The following is a 16,288-nucleotide window of genomic DNA, read 5'->3' on the forward strand; positions in this document are numbered from 1 at the left end:
AGCATCGACCCTGAGCCTCACACAATGTCAAAATATTTGGCGGTGCGCTGTTTGTGCCACTGTCCCTCCATTACAGCCCATATAACCGCATCACCGACCAGCTGATAGCGAAGACCGTGCTCGTTCGGTGAAATCTCTCGGAGGATGAGTGGGCGACTGGAGCCGAATGGTACAACGATGTGGTCACCAACCTCGAGAGTCGCGGGACCCAGGCCGAAGAAGCCTTGTGACGTGCGGAAGAAGTCTCGTTCCCGGCTTTTAGCCGACCACTCGTGTATCTCCACAACGTCACTGGAGTATGGGCGTTGAGTCTTGAGCTTGTTGACCTCGGCTGGGGTCCGGCATTCGAGGACATCCTTACTCATCGGCACATCATACTTGTCGCCAAAGAAGTGATAGCGACCCATTGTTTTCCGCGCATACAGGAACAGGTTTTCGAAGTCGAAAGCAATCTGGAGATAGGTTCGATCACCACCCGCTGATTCTAGTAGCTGTTTCCAAGGAGCCTTCTCGAAATCAACGATCCTGGTTATGTCGACCTCGTCTTGGTCAGAATCCAGGTGATCGAGCTTCTGGTCCCAGAATTGGTCAACGAAGTCCCAATCTGCTTCGCCGAGCTTCTTGCGCCTGATGTAGTCCATATCTTTGGCCTTCTGTTCCTCATACATGTCTTCTAGACTCGTGCTAGATGGCCTGGTTCGATTGTCAAATTCATCGGTGATCTTGCGGCGGCCTTCAAACAAGTAGTCCAGCATGAGTAAGCCTATCAAAGGAGTGCGAATCAGTCCGAATTCCTCGCTTGGCCGGAATCGCTCGAATTGTGGATCATGCAACTGCTGGAGAATGTTCTCAACAAGCGCCCCGGGTTTACGAAGGCTGTGGTAGATGAGGTTACCGGAGGGCGAAGCCTCGTGCGAGGGTAGCATGTGAGGTGAGGTGCGGCTTTTGATCGTATCGAATTCTGCAGCAAGTATGCTGAGTGCCGATGGGCCGGAGTCGTTTGCTTGACGCACCAAGTCGAAGATCGGACGGCCACGCCCTGCATGGTACTCGTTGGTGCTCAATGTTTCCGCGATCGGTAAGAGGCAGGTGAAATCTGGAAGCCACGTAGAGACTCTACCACGACCGTAAGCATCATTGGATGAGCGATCGAGCCTCCCGTCCATCAGAACGTCAAGCGATCCGGCTTCGTTGATCATGAATTCTGCAGCCTCCTCGAAAACATCGCGAACCGACTTCTGGTAATCCGGCTTTATGTTTCTCAATGCGGCCGGACACATACCCAGGAGACTATAAATTCGATCATGGCGGTCTCCACACTTGAGACCTCCAGTCTGTCGTAGCAGCTCGTGGAGAGTAAAATTGGGAGTCGACTGTGCATCGCCTCGGGAAAGCTCGCGGAACAGAGCAAGCGCCGAGCTGTCACTGGTAGATGCAGTCATCAGGTCGACGAATTGGTCCCATCGCAACGCATGCTGAGCGATGTACACGGATTGCTGTCTCTGGGAGAAGAAGAATTCTTGCACACACCACAGTCTTTTCCACCAGACTTTGCCTGAGTGGGTCTGCTCTTCATTGGCAATGAACGGTTTCATACATTGTAGCAAGTCGAAGAAATTCCCATGCTCGATTGCCGCCAGGCGGGACGGTGCGCACAAAGTCGGCTCACCGTCATCCTCGTCGTCGGCTGTGTGGGTTCGCTTGCAGGTTGGCTTCTCGGGTGTTGCGTCGAACTCGGAGATCCAGATAATGGTACGGCGTGCTTGTTGGTAGATTGCTCCCATGAGTGGAATCTGATGACTCTTCTCTTGTTCGTCCTTCTGGTTGATGCAAATTGCGTCTATCCAGATGAAGCGCTCGCTGTTGCGGGAGCGTAAGCGCCTCAATGCGTGCCATAAATGTTTAGACAGAACAAATCGGGCAACACCGTTCACAGTAATGGCATCCTGCGCATCGTCTTGCCAAGAGTACGACAAAGCCTCGTACGTTGGGGCATCGTGGAGACCATACACCGCTAGCTTGACGCTAATGGGATCGAGATGTCCACTACCAGGCTGGATTTGCAGAAGTCTGATGTTGTCGTTTCCGAATAGCTGCAGACCCTTGTAAAAACTTGCGTTCTGCTCAAGTTCGGAGCGTGGACGCTCTTTCCATGGATCGGTTGTGGACCTGCCCTTGCCCGCAAAATAGTCAAGAGGACCGACCGGCTTCCGCCTGATTTTCGCAGCGGTCGACGTTTGGTTCGCAGCGGTCGTCGTTTGGTTTGTGGCGATCATCGTTTGGTTCGTGGTCCAGATTGGCGATGGAATTTGCGATAGGGCGGGGACGTCCTCGCCAGCGCCAGGCGTTGTATCAGCAATAGTCACCGGCGACTGCACGAGGGGCTGGTCATCCTGCATCGCAGTAGGCCCGTTCGTTACCACGGTCATGTCGAGCGGCTGAGAGAGCGGGCTTGGATTGCCAGGTCTGTGGTCTTTAGGAGTCGTCTGATGAGATGATCCGCTCCCAATTCTGCGGTGACCGCTTTGACTGCTGTGACTACTTGGACTGCCTGGAGGCGTCTGCGCAATTTCTAACCCAAGGAAGGTCGAGATCTTGCGGCACTCTGCCGGAGGGTCAGTGCATGCTGTGCTGTGCATTTCGTGCTTGCATGCAATTACGTACCGAAGTCGTCACGAAACTCGATTGTGAGTTGGTCAAACGGCGCTCGAAGTCTCGCAAGTGCCTCTGGCTCGTCATGCAGATTGGTGAAAGTCTCGGTAGGAGGTGCAGTGACACTCACGGACTCCTCAAAAGTCGCCGTGTTCGCGATAGTAGGACCTCGCATCCTCGGGTGTCCGAATGGTAGGCTGACTGTGTATGCCAGATTGTCAACACTGGCATAGCGCTAAGCGTGCTGGCTCCGAGGTCGGTTACTTACTTGATTTCCTTGTTGAGTGTCGCGCCGGCGTACTCTTCCGGCGACTAAGCTCTAGACGAAGCTGCTTCTGACCTAGCGACTGCACCGTGACCCAGCTCTGGTATATCTCGAACAGGCGAGGACCAGCGTTAGTCTGAATCTGCATAGTCAATGACTTCTGTGCTGGTTCCGAAGAGGTTGACCACATTTTAATGTACTCTGACATGACCTTCATAGGAACTCCAGAACGTCCAGAGCGGGCAGTGATCGCTGCCGTGGCTGCTTCGTCATTGAACTGTCTGCCTCGCAGTTTGCTTTGGAAGTTGTTGTAGCTCTCTTTATCATCGAAAGTGTACCTTGGCCTCGACATATATGGAGTGTCTTTATAGTAGACTTTGTGCTCGTCGTGGAAAGCTACAATCTACAGAATAATGACCGTAAATGTCAGTGAGGGTGCATCGGCAGCCTTGGCCCATCATGTCGCACCAATTGCGAGCTGCTCGGCGGCCTTATTGGAATGTGTTCGGCTTCATAGTTAATGCGATGTTCGAAGACTCTCTTCTCATCCCTGTCATAGAACTCACACCTGTCCGGAAGGATGGTGAAGTACTTCGCTGTTATCTTGCCTCCAACGATCCGAGGGCCGGGCTCGATCTCTTTGATCTGGAAGATTGAAGTTCCCATGCTGAATGCCGAAGCCTCGCAGTCATACCAGGAGAACCAGTTACCGCAGACAACCAAGCGATTGGGGGAGATGCTGAGAGGACGGACGGCTCAGCGAATGCCAGTGTACTAAGGCTACGATCATGATATCTGTGTCAGTCTATGACTCGTTAAGACACGCGAGCACGATGCGGCCTCACTGGCCGTGAGTACATGTAGACCGGTCAGGCTGCGCCTCAATAGCAGCTGCGCATGAAGTGGAGCAGTTCATGCAGGTCGCGATGAACGTGAACGGAAGCAGAGAGCCGGACAGTCGCGTTGGCCTCCGTCTCGGCCCGGCATCCACAACGTCAGGTCGTTCCGTTCCCACACATTGCTCTTCCATCATCTCTACACAACAGACCGCCGGCCCGATGAGACGCACTGACCTGCGAGTAGCGGCATGTAACGTGATGAACAGCCCCGATGCGTCACCTGCAGAATTACACAAGCTGAGTAAAAGCTGGGCATTCCATCTCCTGCCAACATGGTCTGAGGGAGCCCCTCCATGCATGAAGGATGCAGCCTAGGCGCTTAGGGACGCCTTGATGGCCTCGTGGCGTGTTCCACATATGCGGTATCCCAGCTACCCCTCGTACCTGCCGGCGTCTCTGATCTATCTTAAATACCACCTGGGCATGCTTCGCAGTCGCTTCCTGTATTGATACGACAGTGTACACGGATACTCCACGATGAGTGCCAAGATCCGCCATAGTCTCTGATCGACTCCGCGGCTATGGCCACCAACGCGAGCATCCCACTTAGACCTCGCAATTACTGGGCTCGTCTGCTGTGGCCGGAGGACCAGCACGAGAGGTACCGCTCGCTTTACGATCGCGTCTCCGACTACGCAGAGGCGGTCGATGCAATCGTGAACGGCGTCGATAATGTAGACCCCAGAGACACGGAAGGCATTCGGAAACCAGAGTTCAAGTGGGAGGTGTTCTGGGTTGCAGCTCTTGGCTTCTTAACTGAGTCTTATTGTCTGTTCGAGTCAAATGTCATTTTGCCTCCCATTTCCTTCGTGTGGTGGCCAGGGCACGGTCACCGCCTCGAAGCGGCATTCAACCTCGCTACCCTTGGCTGTTCCATTGTTGGACAACTGGCTTTCGGTGTCGCTGTCGATATATATGGCAGACGAACGCTCTACGGTGTTGAGCTCATCATTGTTGTAATCAGTACCCTTGGCCTGCTTCAATGCAGTAACGGCTTCACCGATCCCGTGACGGGCAGATCAACGTGGACTATAACCCCATGGCTCATATTCTGGCGAAGCATCATGGGTATCGGCGTTGGTGCTGAGTATCCATTATCTGCTGTACGCCTGGTCCTTTCCATGCACGTCTCAGCTGCGAATCCACTGACATTCTATCAGGTGATTGCGTCCGAGTGGTCACCCACAGCCTCGCGAGCGAGACTCATGGCCTCGGTATTCCTCATGCAACCTGTTGGCCAACTATTCGCATACGCCGTTGGTCTCTTGTGCCTTGCCAGTTCGCCCACCGGCGGGGTGAGCCAGGTAAGCGTGGACAAGATGTGGCGTACTGTCGTTGGCTCCGGCGCTGCTCCTGCGATGTTGGCCGTGTTCTTTCGCCGCAGTATTCCGGAGTCATGGCGATTCGACTACTTCGTCACGTTAAACCCGACGAAGGCATCTCACGATCTAATCTATGTGTTTGGCTGGGCGCGACGATCACCCTCTGATAACGCTGCCATCGCGGACACGCAAGCGCGTTCCACACAGGCCGTGGAGGGATCCGGAAGCTCTTCAAGGGATATTAATGATGAGAAGGCACCTGCAGTCGACGAATCTCGAACAGGTGCTCAAGCTACTGGTATATTCAAGCCCGATGGCACAAAACGGCGGGTATCCACACTTCCGAAGCAAAGCGACTTCCTTGCAAGTGCTCAGCCTCCCCGTCCATTTGAGCCACCACCTGGAGTAGTAAATGTGCTGCGATCCGAGGATCCTCCCAAGGCGGGATGGCAGTTCAAGTGGTCTATCTTCTGGCAGTACATACTGTACACCGAAGCCCACGTTCACGACAAAGCCTGGTGCAAGCCGTTCTTCAGATGCTTCTTCCATGACAGGAAGAACCTAAAAGTACTGGTAGGAACTTCGAGCGCATGGTTCTTTCTTGACTTCGCCTTGTGAGACACCTCTACCCACACGTATCTCAGTAACAGTCATTGTACGCTGACGTCTTTAACAAGCTACGGCATGGGATTCAACAGCCCAGGCACACTTGCGCAGATATGGGCACCATCTCTGATACGACACAGCGCCACAGCGCCCTGGTGGCAAACAAATTCCGACGTCTTCAACACAACGGTCTGGGGATACAATAGCACCAACGGGATGTACGAGAGTCTGGAGGTCATCAAGGGCATGTACCAGAACGGCACCATAGCCACCGCCACGATTCACCATGTCCTGAGAGACAATATGGAGCATGGAATGTACTCGGTGACGTTTTCGGCCATCGCTGGTGTGGTCGCTTACATCGTGCTCGCTGAACGCTTGAACAGAAAGCACATGCTCGTGTGGACATTTCTCACTCTTGCCCTGCTATTGTTTATTTTGTTTGGAGTGTTCAAGGCTGGGCTACACCGTGGGCCCCAGTGGTCTGGCGCGCTCGTCTTTCTCTGGATACTCATCCAGTTCCTGTTCAGCTTTGGTCCTAATACGCTTACCTTCATCGTGTGTCACCATAGCAACTTGTATGGCGTTTGGTACACGCACGCTTACTGGGAAACAGATCCCTGCGGAAGTCTTTCCAGCACGCTATCGCTGCACTTTTGTACGTCCGCATACTGAGCGACGCCTGTTACTGGCTGTTGGCTGACAGTGAGTTTGTCTTCCAGTATGGTATCTCCGCCGCCAGCGGCAAAGTGGGCGCTGTTGTTGCACAAGGAGTCGTCCTTGCCGCCCCAGATATTAGCGACGTCAACTCTGCCTCTCTTCGCTGGCTGTTGTTGGGCTTTGCATTCTCAATGTTATGCGGAGCGTCAGTGGCAGCGGCATGTATACCGGACGTACAGAACCTGGCTAAACCGGCACAAAACGCGGAAGTCACCGGCTCTCGGAGCGCGTTCGCCTCAATCAAGACCTATTTCGCAGATCTGCGGCAATTGTTCAGGTTCGCACTGCTGGAAAGCTACACTCTGGAAGAGCTTTCAGATGACGGTGATATCAAGCGAACATTTAAAGAGCAGGTACAGAGTGGACAGCTTGTCAACCCTGATGGAACCACGGCAGCGAAGTAGAATCGGTCTCATCTGCTGACAGCAAATCATCGATAGTCCATTATCACTGTCGCAATACCATGATCGATTTGCTTTCTCTTTTCAATCACATCCCAAATCGCCCGCACTGCCAGTTGGACGCTTCATTGGGATCTCCGAGGCCCAGATACACCGCTTGCTGTGGGTACGGACATAGCGGTCGCTGTCTGAGAACAGTGTTAGTGATTGTATCATTGATCCACTTCGTCGCAATGATGCTATCTGGCGCCATTCCATTCTCAACCCAGGCCATGAGCGCAAGAAGTGCGTCATGTTTCGCATCCGTAAAGCCTGGAACTGAGTAGACCGAACCAGGATTTGTACCGATCGAGCCTGCCTGATTGGCACCGGCAAAGTACCATGGCGCATTGATATTTGCTGGAGTCCCAGAGCAATGCTGCATCCCGGGGACAAGGAAGAACCTATACCAGCTGTCTAAGGTAATGCCTTTCGGGAGAAGAGTTTTGAGCACCTCTTTGTAGAAGTAGACGCTGCTCCCGGGCGCGATCAATGCATCAGCAAGACCGTGGTACTGCAGCAATTTGCCGCCACGTGTGTGAAACGCCGTTAGGTCAAAGTCATAAGCAGTGGCGTTCCCAGGCTGGATTTGATCCGCCAGCTGTACGATACTGTAGTTGAAGTCGTAGAAGGACCAGTTTGTGTCGTTCAGCACGAGATCTTGCACATATTGGTAGCCGAGAGTGCTTGGTGCCGATCCACCGAGCAACACTGGCCACTGAGCTTCGCTTCCGAGTTCCAGATGCGGGAAAACGAGTGTCTGGTTCGTCTCCACGTAGTCATTGTAGATCTGATACAGCGTCCCTATCTGAGCCGCTGTCAAGCAGCCGGCTGCAGTCTGGTTGGTAACATTCGCCGTACATAGCAAGGCTTCTGGGTAGAAGTCACATCGTCGTGGGTCGCTGATGATGGTGTCGACAAGGCCGTCTTGCGGGTCACACTGCCGCAGCACTTCTGCACCAATGGCACTAAATAGCGCTGTAGGGATATGATGAGCGGCAGTGGTAGGTAAGTTGTACAAGCCAAGCTTCACCGTCCACGTCTGTAAATGGCTCGTCCACCACGCAGGAGCACCAGCCAGGACGCCGTCGAAGTCTTCCGGATACAATTGGATGTCGCGGATGCCCTGTCGACCGCCAGTGCTGCAGCCCGAGTAATAGTTGAACTTCGGCGTGGCACTGTAGTACGCTTGAACAACTTGCTTGCTCAACACAACGGAGCCGTGGATGGCTCGATACCCCCAATCGATCTGCTTCTGCGGCTGGTTCAAGGCCCACGATAGGTCTCCTGAGGTCGAATTGTGACCAGTGTCGGTGGAGACGACAGCAAAGCCGTATTGGACGCCGGCAGCCATGTCAAGCCAGTTAATGCCACCAGCAAAGCCGCCATTGCCCACCGCCAGAAAGCGGTTGTTCCAATTGACGGGAAGGAAGAGGCCAAAGCTAAACGCAGATGATGGGCTTGAGGTCACGTTAATTTGTACTGCACATAGAGCTGGCAGTTTCTGTGGGCTGGTAGGGTAGGCAATGTCGTAGCCAACATTGAACGTCGAGCCCGCCGCAAGGGTATAGGCGTAGGCTACACTTGCGTTGGACGGAAGTATGCTCTGGAAAGCCGAGGGTGTACAGTTAAACGCTGCTGCGAGGGGGACGAGAGGCACTAAGTAGGAGACATTGTTGAAGTGCATTGTTGCGGCCTAATTGCAAACATGCAGTCGTGACACTCGCGCGACAATTTTGGGGCCGAGTGTGTGTTCTTATACCATCTTCTCTCCTCTTCCTCAAAGGCCAACCTCCCCACACGTGCATCATTAGACTGCTTATGCCGCATGATGTCGCGGTTAAGTACCCCGAAGCGACCAATTGCCGCTCCACACAGTCACAGTGCGGGGAGACTCTTTACTCCACACTGTCCTCTGAGGACGTCCAGGTACCGAATACTGTTGCCGGCGAGATGACGGTATGGCTTAGGTTATTGTCGCGATAATCCAGCACTTGTCTGAACGGACTGCTTGACAGAATGTGTCGGTTGCTCATGGCTTCAAGCCTTTTCGCTTATGCCAAGACTGCCGGCTTCTTCCCGCCGGCGTCACCCCATGATCAGGCTTCCATGTTCCTATGTCGCTCGGTTGCGTTGCTGCAAGCTTTCTCGACCACTTCCACTTTGAAGGGCACGATTGCAGTATTCGGCTAAGTGGCCGTTACGCCTGAAGTCGCCGCTTCGGCCATACTCCTGATGACCGCCGGCACGGAGTGCAGCTTTCGATAGCCCGACGGCATGCCCGTTTGCGACAACACACAGCTATCTGGCCTTGGACAAGATGCTCACAGCTTGGCCTTGATGGGCCGAGCACCGTCCTGCACTGCCTCTGCGTCTTCAACAGCCACGCAGACGACCACTGCAATGTCGTCTGGCTTACCTCCCTGCCAGCCTTCCTGTGGAAACCTCATATTGACCTCCTTCGCAAAGGGCCCGTCTCTTCTTCGATCCAAGCCAGCGCGCTTCGCTTCGCGCATTACAGCGGTCGCTAGCAAGCCTGGCAAATACTTAGTATGCTGCTCGCTGTCAATCTTCTTCGCAATCGAGCGGACAAGTGACTCATTAAGCATTGTCTCAGCGCCTGCGAAGTTGTGGCTCCTAAACCAGTACCCCTGCTCCACCATGACCTGCGTAACAATGCCGAGCGTGTCTTGAGCGGACAGGTTATCCCAAACGCCATCTGTAGCGAAGAGCACGATGTCACCGTGCTTCAGTCGATGCGTTTCCACATCTGCTTGACTAGGCGTTTCGGCGAAATGTGCTTGGCCGCCGAAGATGGCGTGCTGAGCGGCCATCTTCGGTGGCACCTTCGAAAGCTGGTATGGCGTATTAAAGGCATGAGTCTGGACTTGTGAGCGATGTACCACCTTCCCAGGTCCGAGCACCAAGAAGCCAGAGTCACCAAGACTTCGCGTGCGTTAGCAGTTGTAGGTGACTGGGGTACGCCTGTCTCTAGACGTACTTGGCTGTTTGCATATTCCCATCGCCGTCAACTACCGCCAAACTCGCCGTGCTGCCGCCGGCCATGATCCGTGGATTGCTTATCACGGCGTCATATGCCATCTGTAGGAGCGCCCTTGGCTCGACATTCTTGCCGTTATCGAGACCCTCATGCATATATGCGGTGCCTCCCATAAGACCGCATAAACCATGACTGAAGTCGGAAGGATCAACACCAGAATCTTGCCATCCTCCAACACCATCAGCTAGCCCGAAGGCTACATGACCCGTGCTCCCGCCTACAGTGGCCGCGAAGAAGGCGTCTTCACCAGAAGCGCTCTTGGTTGAGCGTAGATATGGTGGCGATGCATTCGCTTCGGTCGATGCATATAGCCAAAAGTCCTGCCCAAACTTAGGAAGGCGAGGTGGTGCTCTTTTGGCTGACGATGCAGCGGCCAGCCTGTAGGTGAACCGGTTCGTCGAAGCCACGATGTCTGAGAGTGGCCGAGATTGCCGTAGCGGCATTAGGCATCGACGTCCAACAGGGTTTGCATGCTTGCATGTAACGAGAAGCGCATTCCTCAATTTAATGGATGATGAGATAAGAGATGTTGACATGGCAGCCGGGGACTGTCGCGACAGTTGTAGCTGCGCTCGGCACTATCCATCATCGGCGCATCGCAGGCGAAGAACGAAAGGTAGGATTCTGGACCAGATCCACGCAGCGCGACGTATACGAAGTCTCCAGCAGCGACAGAACAAATCCACAGAGTCGGCCCATTGAAACTGGATAGATTGATCGGGAAGGCTAGAATTTGATGCCTTAGGCTGTCACTCCAGGCTCGAAGTGTTCGTTTGCGCCTACCATCGGTACTTCACGTACGGAATTTGGTATACCATAGCAAGGCCAGATATTCGAGGACGGAACGACGGTGAATCACTGGCAACATCGCTGTGACACTGTCCGTCGGTTGAAGAACGGGCCTCCGAACGTCCCATTTCCTGACTATCCAGCGACGTCCTCCTTCTAGGAAGGTGCTGCAGGCGAGCACACGGGAGGTGATGGCAAACATCGAGACGCAATTATCAGAGCCCGGGACCGACGTACTGACAGCACCCGACGATTTGGCAGATTCAGAGCCGAGTCGGAAGCGTCCAAAGACGACTCAGTACGAGCACTACATGAATGCAGAATCATGTCGAAAGCGAGCAAATGCTTGCCTGGATAAGCTCGCATGTTGCGATAATGGGAAGCAGGACCTTGTTTGCGCTGCGCAGGACGAGCTAGAAAACCAACGTCGCGCCTTGGATGGTTTACTCGCGCATATCTCACCTCAAGCTCGCCACTCCCCAGAGAGCGCTGTGCTCATGGAGAAAGTGTTTAACACACCGGAACTACTTGAACACATCCTCTACCAGCTATCAAACTTCGAGCTCATGGTGGCCATGCAAGTGAATAAGGTCTTTTTCAACGCAATCGAAGGCTCGGTAAAGCTACAGCGACAACTTGGGCTTAAGGACGACCCAGACTCACTGATCTACTTTCCTACTCACGATTTCTGGTTCTCTGATCTGTTCTGCTCCACCCACGCTGTCGAGCGCGTCGCAGGCGAGCCAATACACAACCTTCTGCGCGTCCATTGTGCCGTGGATAGCTTCGCGGGAGATATGCGCGTTGGTGATCGAGCGCGAAGTATGCTTATCTGCCAGCCGCCGCTCAAAATCGTTGAAGCGTACTGCAGCTGTTGCTCCGGACCGAGGGTATGGAGACATTCACGTCTTCGTACTAGCAACAGTCACCCGCCTGCTGCTGTCTTCCGATCGAGTCGTGGCGCCACTGTCGGAGATATTCTCGATCTTACCAAACGGCTCAAAGAAGAGCACAAGATGTGTCCAGATGCTTCCAGCTTCGATCACAACCAGCAAGGCTTCGTCAACGTCCATGTCTGCTTCGAGGCCCTTGTAGAGGCGAAGGAGAATGATCCGCTATTCGTACGAGAGAGGGACAGATTCGAGGAAGAGCGAAAGAAGCATACTGAACGTTTAGCAAGGCAACGGCATATCGATGCATATGCCGCCGCCAAGCGTAACGGTAGGCGACACCCTCAGACCCTGTTGCTCAAACAGTATGCTGACTTACGTGTAGCTCGAGATTCTGGCCAGCCGATTCCCACGTTGGCTGAGTTCGAGGCCGCTAACGCCACAAATGCAACTTGAGACATTCTGACAGATTTGGGCTTTCTAGGTGGAGACATACAATCGACTGTCTGAAGTTGATATCGGCCTGCTAGCGAAAGTTTAAATCTGATACAAGCTGCAGATCGATCAACTCGCCGGTTCAAGAATCGTTTTCAGTGGGCTAAAAAAACCGGCTAATAATCTGGATGACTCGACACCAAAGCATACCCGTAGGCCGTGAGGCCAACCAGATGACGTACGAAACAAGACTGAGGTGTTTCTACGCTCAGACGCATGATGATCTGCCGACGTTGGTAAGGCGGAAGATCCAGGCAGTTCGAAGCGTCACGCCTACAGATGCCCGACACAAATGCAGGAGGGATGACAGAGACTCGCAGCTGTGTCTCATTGTTAAGGTAATGCGAAAATGAGTGTGGGCATCAAAGGTTACACAAGAGAAGTGTTTCAGCGACATATTCCATACATGCATGCTGCAGCTAGCGAACGGCGAGGCAGCAAATGCTTCTGGAAAGCCGCCTGCCGTACCTACGGGTAGTTTTACATTAGCGCTGGATGCGCAAACGTGGGGCTTTCAGAGCGATGCCCAAAACATGGAGTCGACTTCGGCTGGAAAGGCGAGTACCTAGACACTCTACGACTGCATGAGGCGACATCTCCAGATGTCTGCACCGACGTCATGGAGCAATGGTCAGCTGCTGAAGCATTAGCAATCCGAATTTTGTGAAGCGGGCTCAAGGTTGCAAGCGCTTTCTGCGGAAAGCGGTGATATACCGCCTTGCGAGGTTTGCGGCATATCTCCGTCTTCCCTGTCCCCAGATGCCGCGTTTGTCTGGACGCTTTGCACGAGAGCGGTGAGCTACCGTCATTCGCTGCCGCCTGCTACGGAGAGCGACGATGGACTGTCAGAGAACGCTTTTGGCTGGGTCACACTTCGCTCCGCTAATAAGCATTGTTTGTGGTGCTCATTAACGCAAGCGAGCGGTATCACGTTGAACAATCCTCATGCTACATGTAGACTCCACTGTGAGACTCCTCACGAACCGCAGCGTCTGTTAAAGGTGTTTGGACAGGATCGTGACCTCGTTCTGCGCGCCTAGAATCCTTCTTCAAGTGCGATGATGCTAAATGAGTTTGCGCTTCTTCTTATCCAGGGCGTCGCCTCGTGGGAAGTGGCCCCAGCTCAGCGGCAGGGTCGTGCCGAGTCTGGGAGAGGGAACTGGCGCAACGCCTCGTTCCTAGCCAACCACACTTTCTGTTTGTGAATCTCGTGTGACGACGTCCCAACAATGAGCAAAATGGGTAGGCGAGCAGCCTTCTCCACATCAAACACATCGCAGACCTCACCTGTGACACCAGATGCACTAGCCGCCCTGTCCAAGGAGCACGACCCTGCTGTTGCTGAGGGTGGACAACCACACCACTCCCTTCACACATATCACGATCTAATAACGATGTCGTTCGGGAATGGTGCAACTGGCCGTAGTATCACTGTTTCGGGGCCCGAGAAAGACCTGTTCCAGCATTCAGATCTCTCCGCGGACGAATGGTGGAGGGGTGCTGCAGGCTGCTGCAAGTCTCGGACGCTAGCCCTGCATCGCTACCCGACTCAAGGCACCCTATCACTCCATTTGGGCAACAACTCTCCGCTATTAGGCCTGCTCGCATATCTCTTACCTGCTTCTTATTCTCCCAAAATTATGCCCAAGTAGGTGCGTGGCGAGGCAGCTATCTATAATCGATGACCAGGCGTATGCCTGTCTTTTCGCCACCGTCTACTCTTCTTTCAGCATTGATTGTCACTCCAGACCCTTCAAACTCTCTTCTTCTCTCTACTACCCAAGACGATCGTTCTCTACTCGAACTTTGTCTGCTGCTACCACGAGCCCGAATGTGCATCACAGGCCCAAAGCCAACGCGCATGCAGCGGGTGTTTGCATGAGTAGCGGAACGTGCCGGGTTCAGCCGCCTACACCGCTTCAACCACCTGATCAGAAGACTACATTTCCGCATTCGAACGGTCGCCTGGCATGGCATACGCAGGTCGTATGGCTTATCACGCACACGCTGAGGGCGGCCTACCAGCATACTTTGACGAGGACGCTTCAGGCGCTCTAGACCCTGCTATGCTGGAGGCTGACATGCAGAATCCAGGCAGTATCCCATTCCGCAAAGACTCCTTTGCGAATAGCAACGGCGTGCTGTCTCCTGCTGAGTCACATGGGTGGGACCAACACTACCCGAGCGACCTGCCAATAGAGTCTTCTGTTGCAGCCTCTTATCCATATCGTGAGCAAAACAACGGCTTTTTACGGCACGATGCACCACGCCAGCATCCGCACCCTTCAAACTTCGGCAAGACGCCTCACGGGCAATCATGGGGAGTCGAACATCCCCCGGGCAATTGCACGCCTACCGTAAGAACCGAGCTTATGCCTCCGCCGCCGCCAGTTGAGGAAGTGTCATACCACCAGCCCAGCGGAGAAGCAGCACATGCAAATTATGTGCCGCAACGACAAGGACCCCATGCACCGCAACACTTCCATGCCTCATATGGCGAGCCGGGTTTTCTACCTGCACCGCAAGTGCAAACCCCGATGTCGCCGCACTCGCATGCGGATTGGATGGGCATGGCTCAACAAGAAATGGAGTGTCGACCTCTGCCGAAACGCATGCGGCCGAACAGTCCACAGACCATGGTCGATATTGCGCGACGAGACGGCATCAGAAAGCGCAATGGTCGTATTGACATTCCATCCGAGCGCAACATCAACACCATCGACGAGCTGATCGAGAAAGCCACTGATGAAGACCTAATCAAGGAGCTGAAACAGCAGAAGCGCCTTTTGAGGAACCGAGAAGCTGCGTAGGTTTTGCGTTACAGAATGTCAATCATGCCTTCGCTGACATCGAACACTAGACTTGCGTCACGGCAACGGAAGAAGAAGCATACTGAGGATCTCGAGGTCAAAGAGAAGAGCTTTACGCAACAGATATCTATGCTCGAGCAAGAGGTCAAGGAGTTCGCAATCGAGCAGCATCGTTGCGATGAAGAGCGTCAAGCGCTGATACACCGTCTGAACGACTCGCAGCGGAGGATCGAAGGTTTGCAGGAAGACATCCAGCACCTAAAAATGCAGCACAACGAGGAGACATCATCTCTTCGCCGCAGGATCAATGTACTTACCGATCAACTTGCGGCAGACTCAGCACCTGCGATGTCGGCTGCACCCAGCAGTACCGGCTTTACCGACTTCAATGCAGAGATGGAGGCGCTCAACATGGGCCCGCACGAATGGGATGACTTCCTGTTTGTGGACAACCTTCAGCCTGAGTCGCCGGATGACTTCACGTTCAATCCACGGTCGGAAGCTGTCAAGCAGTCACCGACGCTTCAGAAGCGACCCTCTTCAAGTACCGTGGTGCCAAACCCTCCGAGGCGCTCGCCGGACACCGCCCCGGATCAGCCGATTGCGTCCGGGCTTCTGTTTATGCTACTGCTGTGCGGCGCATTCGTGCTATCTAAGCCAGCGACCTCACGACCATCAGACCTACCGAATATGCCACCGGAGGTGCAGGCTGCCGCGCCCACCGTCTTGAACAATCTCCTCGCTGAAGCTGGCGGCCCAATGTCAACCAGCCAAGTCAGGTCTAATGTCTATCAAGAGCCACAGCCTTCTGTGCCAGCATTTACAACGGCAAGAGCGCATAACAGGCTTGATCGCATGCATCAGAGGCTCACAGCGCCAAGCAAGCAGCAAGAAATCGACCAAGCCTTCTCCCTGACGACAGCACAATATGCGTCCATCGCACAAGCTGATTATCCGGCTTATGATGTGCCGCAACCGCAAGAGGGTGCGCGTCGACCAAGGCGCAATCTTGCCGAAAAATTTGCGAGCATGCAGCAAGCGAATGCGCAATCTAGCAAAGCTGAAGTCTATACACGCAGCCTATTGTGGGACCAGATACCGACAGATGTTGTCAAGCAGTTTAGGGAGATGGTGCGTGATCATGAGGAGATCGAAGCACGTCAGAAGAAGCGAGCTGGTCCGGCTTACAAGGCCGAGCCTTGACCTTGACATATACACAGCGACACACACAGTCATTACCGAAAGCAGTCCTTGAAGTTACGGAACAATGGCTGCATCTCCGATCTTGAACGACAGAAGCATTGGCAAGCTGCTACCACTTTTCGGTTCTCTAACTTAT

The 16,288-nt window shown here is 53.9% G+C and overlaps 10 protein-coding genes across 10 annotated transcripts; 5 read left to right on the plus strand and 5 right to left on the minus strand.

Moving 5' to 3' along the window:
* Positions 1-17: 17 nt before the first annotated feature.
* On the minus strand, positions 18-641 carry BAUCODRAFT_76491 (uncharacterized protein; the record flags this gene model as incomplete). Its single annotated transcript, XM_007681218.1, has 1 exon — positions 18-641. One exon carries the CDS (start codon positions 639-641, stop codon positions 18-20), a length of 624 nt encoding a protein of 207 aa, XP_007679408.1.
* Positions 642-1,733: 1,092 nt separating this feature from the next.
* Positions 1,734-2,075, minus strand: BAUCODRAFT_55390 (uncharacterized protein; the record flags this gene model as incomplete). The annotated part of the gene is made up of 1 exon (XM_007681143.1): positions 1,734-2,075. A coding segment is annotated over one exon (342 nt), but the record flags the coding sequence as incomplete, so codon positions are not given.
* Positions 2,076-3,550: 1,475 nt separating this feature from the next.
* BAUCODRAFT_246027 (uncharacterized protein) lies at positions 3,551-4,234 on the plus strand. Its single transcript, XM_007681471.1, has one exon. It carries the CDS (start codon positions 3,832-3,834, stop codon positions 4,129-4,131), a length of 300 nt encoding a protein of 99 aa, XP_007679661.1. The 5' UTR covers positions 3,551-3,831; the 3' UTR covers positions 4,132-4,234.
* A 103-nt stretch (positions 4,235-4,337) lies between these two features.
* On the plus strand, positions 4,338-5,756 carry BAUCODRAFT_125424 (uncharacterized protein; the record flags this gene model as incomplete). The annotated part of the gene is made up of 2 exons (XM_007681472.1): positions 4,338-4,919; positions 4,977-5,756. 2 exons carry the CDS (start codon positions 4,338-4,340, stop codon positions 5,754-5,756), a joined length of 1,362 nt encoding a protein of 453 aa, XP_007679662.1.
* Positions 5,757-5,781: 25 nt separating this feature from the next.
* BAUCODRAFT_245919 (uncharacterized protein) lies at positions 5,782-6,261 on the minus strand. Its single transcript, XM_007681473.1, has one exon. The coding sequence runs from the start codon at positions 6,054-6,056 to the stop codon at positions 5,808-5,810; it is 249 nt and encodes an 82-aa protein (XP_007679663.1). The 5' UTR covers positions 6,057-6,261; the 3' UTR covers positions 5,782-5,807.
* Positions 6,262-6,713: 452 nt separating this feature from the next.
* Positions 6,714-8,757, minus strand: BAUCODRAFT_245995 (uncharacterized protein). The gene has a single exon (XM_007681474.1). It carries the CDS (start codon positions 8,589-8,591, stop codon positions 6,954-6,956), a length of 1,638 nt encoding a protein of 545 aa, XP_007679664.1. The 5' UTR covers positions 8,592-8,757; the 3' UTR covers positions 6,714-6,953.
* Positions 8,758-9,273: 516 nt separating this feature from the next.
* Positions 9,274-10,225, minus strand: BAUCODRAFT_42889 (uncharacterized protein; the record flags this gene model as incomplete). Its single annotated transcript, XM_007681124.1, has 2 exons — positions 9,274-9,850; positions 9,906-10,225. Coding segments are annotated over 2 exons (897 nt in total), but the record flags the coding sequence as incomplete, so codon positions are not given.
* Positions 10,226-10,945: 720 nt separating this feature from the next.
* Positions 10,946-12,100, plus strand: BAUCODRAFT_125428 (uncharacterized protein; the record flags this gene model as incomplete). Its single annotated transcript, XM_007681475.1, has 2 exons — positions 10,946-11,975; positions 12,030-12,100. The coding sequence occupies 2 exons, from the start codon at positions 10,946-10,948 to the stop codon at positions 12,098-12,100; spliced, it is 1,101 nt and encodes a 366-aa protein (XP_007679665.1).
* A 1,249-nt stretch (positions 12,101-13,349) lies between these two features.
* On the plus strand, positions 13,350-13,950 carry BAUCODRAFT_246109 (uncharacterized protein). Its single transcript, XM_007681476.1, has one exon. The coding sequence runs from the start codon at positions 13,369-13,371 to the stop codon at positions 13,789-13,791; it is 423 nt and encodes a 140-aa protein (XP_007679666.1). The 5' UTR covers positions 13,350-13,368; the 3' UTR covers positions 13,792-13,950.
* A 177-nt stretch (positions 13,951-14,127) lies between these two features.
* On the plus strand, positions 14,128-16,152 carry BAUCODRAFT_76038 (uncharacterized protein; the record flags this gene model as incomplete). Its single annotated transcript, XM_007681188.1, has 3 exons — positions 14,128-14,945; positions 15,000-15,443; positions 15,519-16,152. 3 exons carry the CDS (start codon positions 14,128-14,130, stop codon positions 16,150-16,152), a joined length of 1,896 nt encoding a protein of 631 aa, XP_007679378.1.
* Between the last annotated feature and the right edge of the window lie 136 nt (positions 16,153-16,288).

Source organism: Baudoinia panamericana, assembly GCF_000338955.1.
Source record: "Baudoinia panamericana UAMH 10762 unplaced genomic scaffold BAUCOscaffold_11, whole genome shotgun sequence".
Lineage (NCBI taxonomy): Eukaryota > Fungi > Ascomycota > Dothideomycetes > Mycosphaerellales > Teratosphaeriaceae > Baudoinia > Baudoinia panamericana.

Excerpts from the sequence above, each read along its gene's own strand:
- BAUCODRAFT_245919 (XM_007681473.1), bottom strand. The coding sequence starts at position 6,056 with ATGCTCCATATTGTCTCTCAGGACATGGTGAATCGTGGCGGTGGCTAT.
- BAUCODRAFT_246109 (XM_007681476.1), top strand. The coding sequence starts at position 13,369 with ATGAGCAAAATGGGTAGGCGAGCAGCCTTCTCCACATCAAACACATCG.
- BAUCODRAFT_246027 (XM_007681471.1), top strand. The coding sequence starts at position 3,832 with ATGCAGGTCGCGATGAACGTGAACGGAAGCAGAGAGCCGGACAGTCGC.
- BAUCODRAFT_245995 (XM_007681474.1), bottom strand. The coding sequence starts at position 8,591 with ATGCACTTCAACAATGTCTCCTACTTAGTGCCTCTCGTCCCCCTCGCA.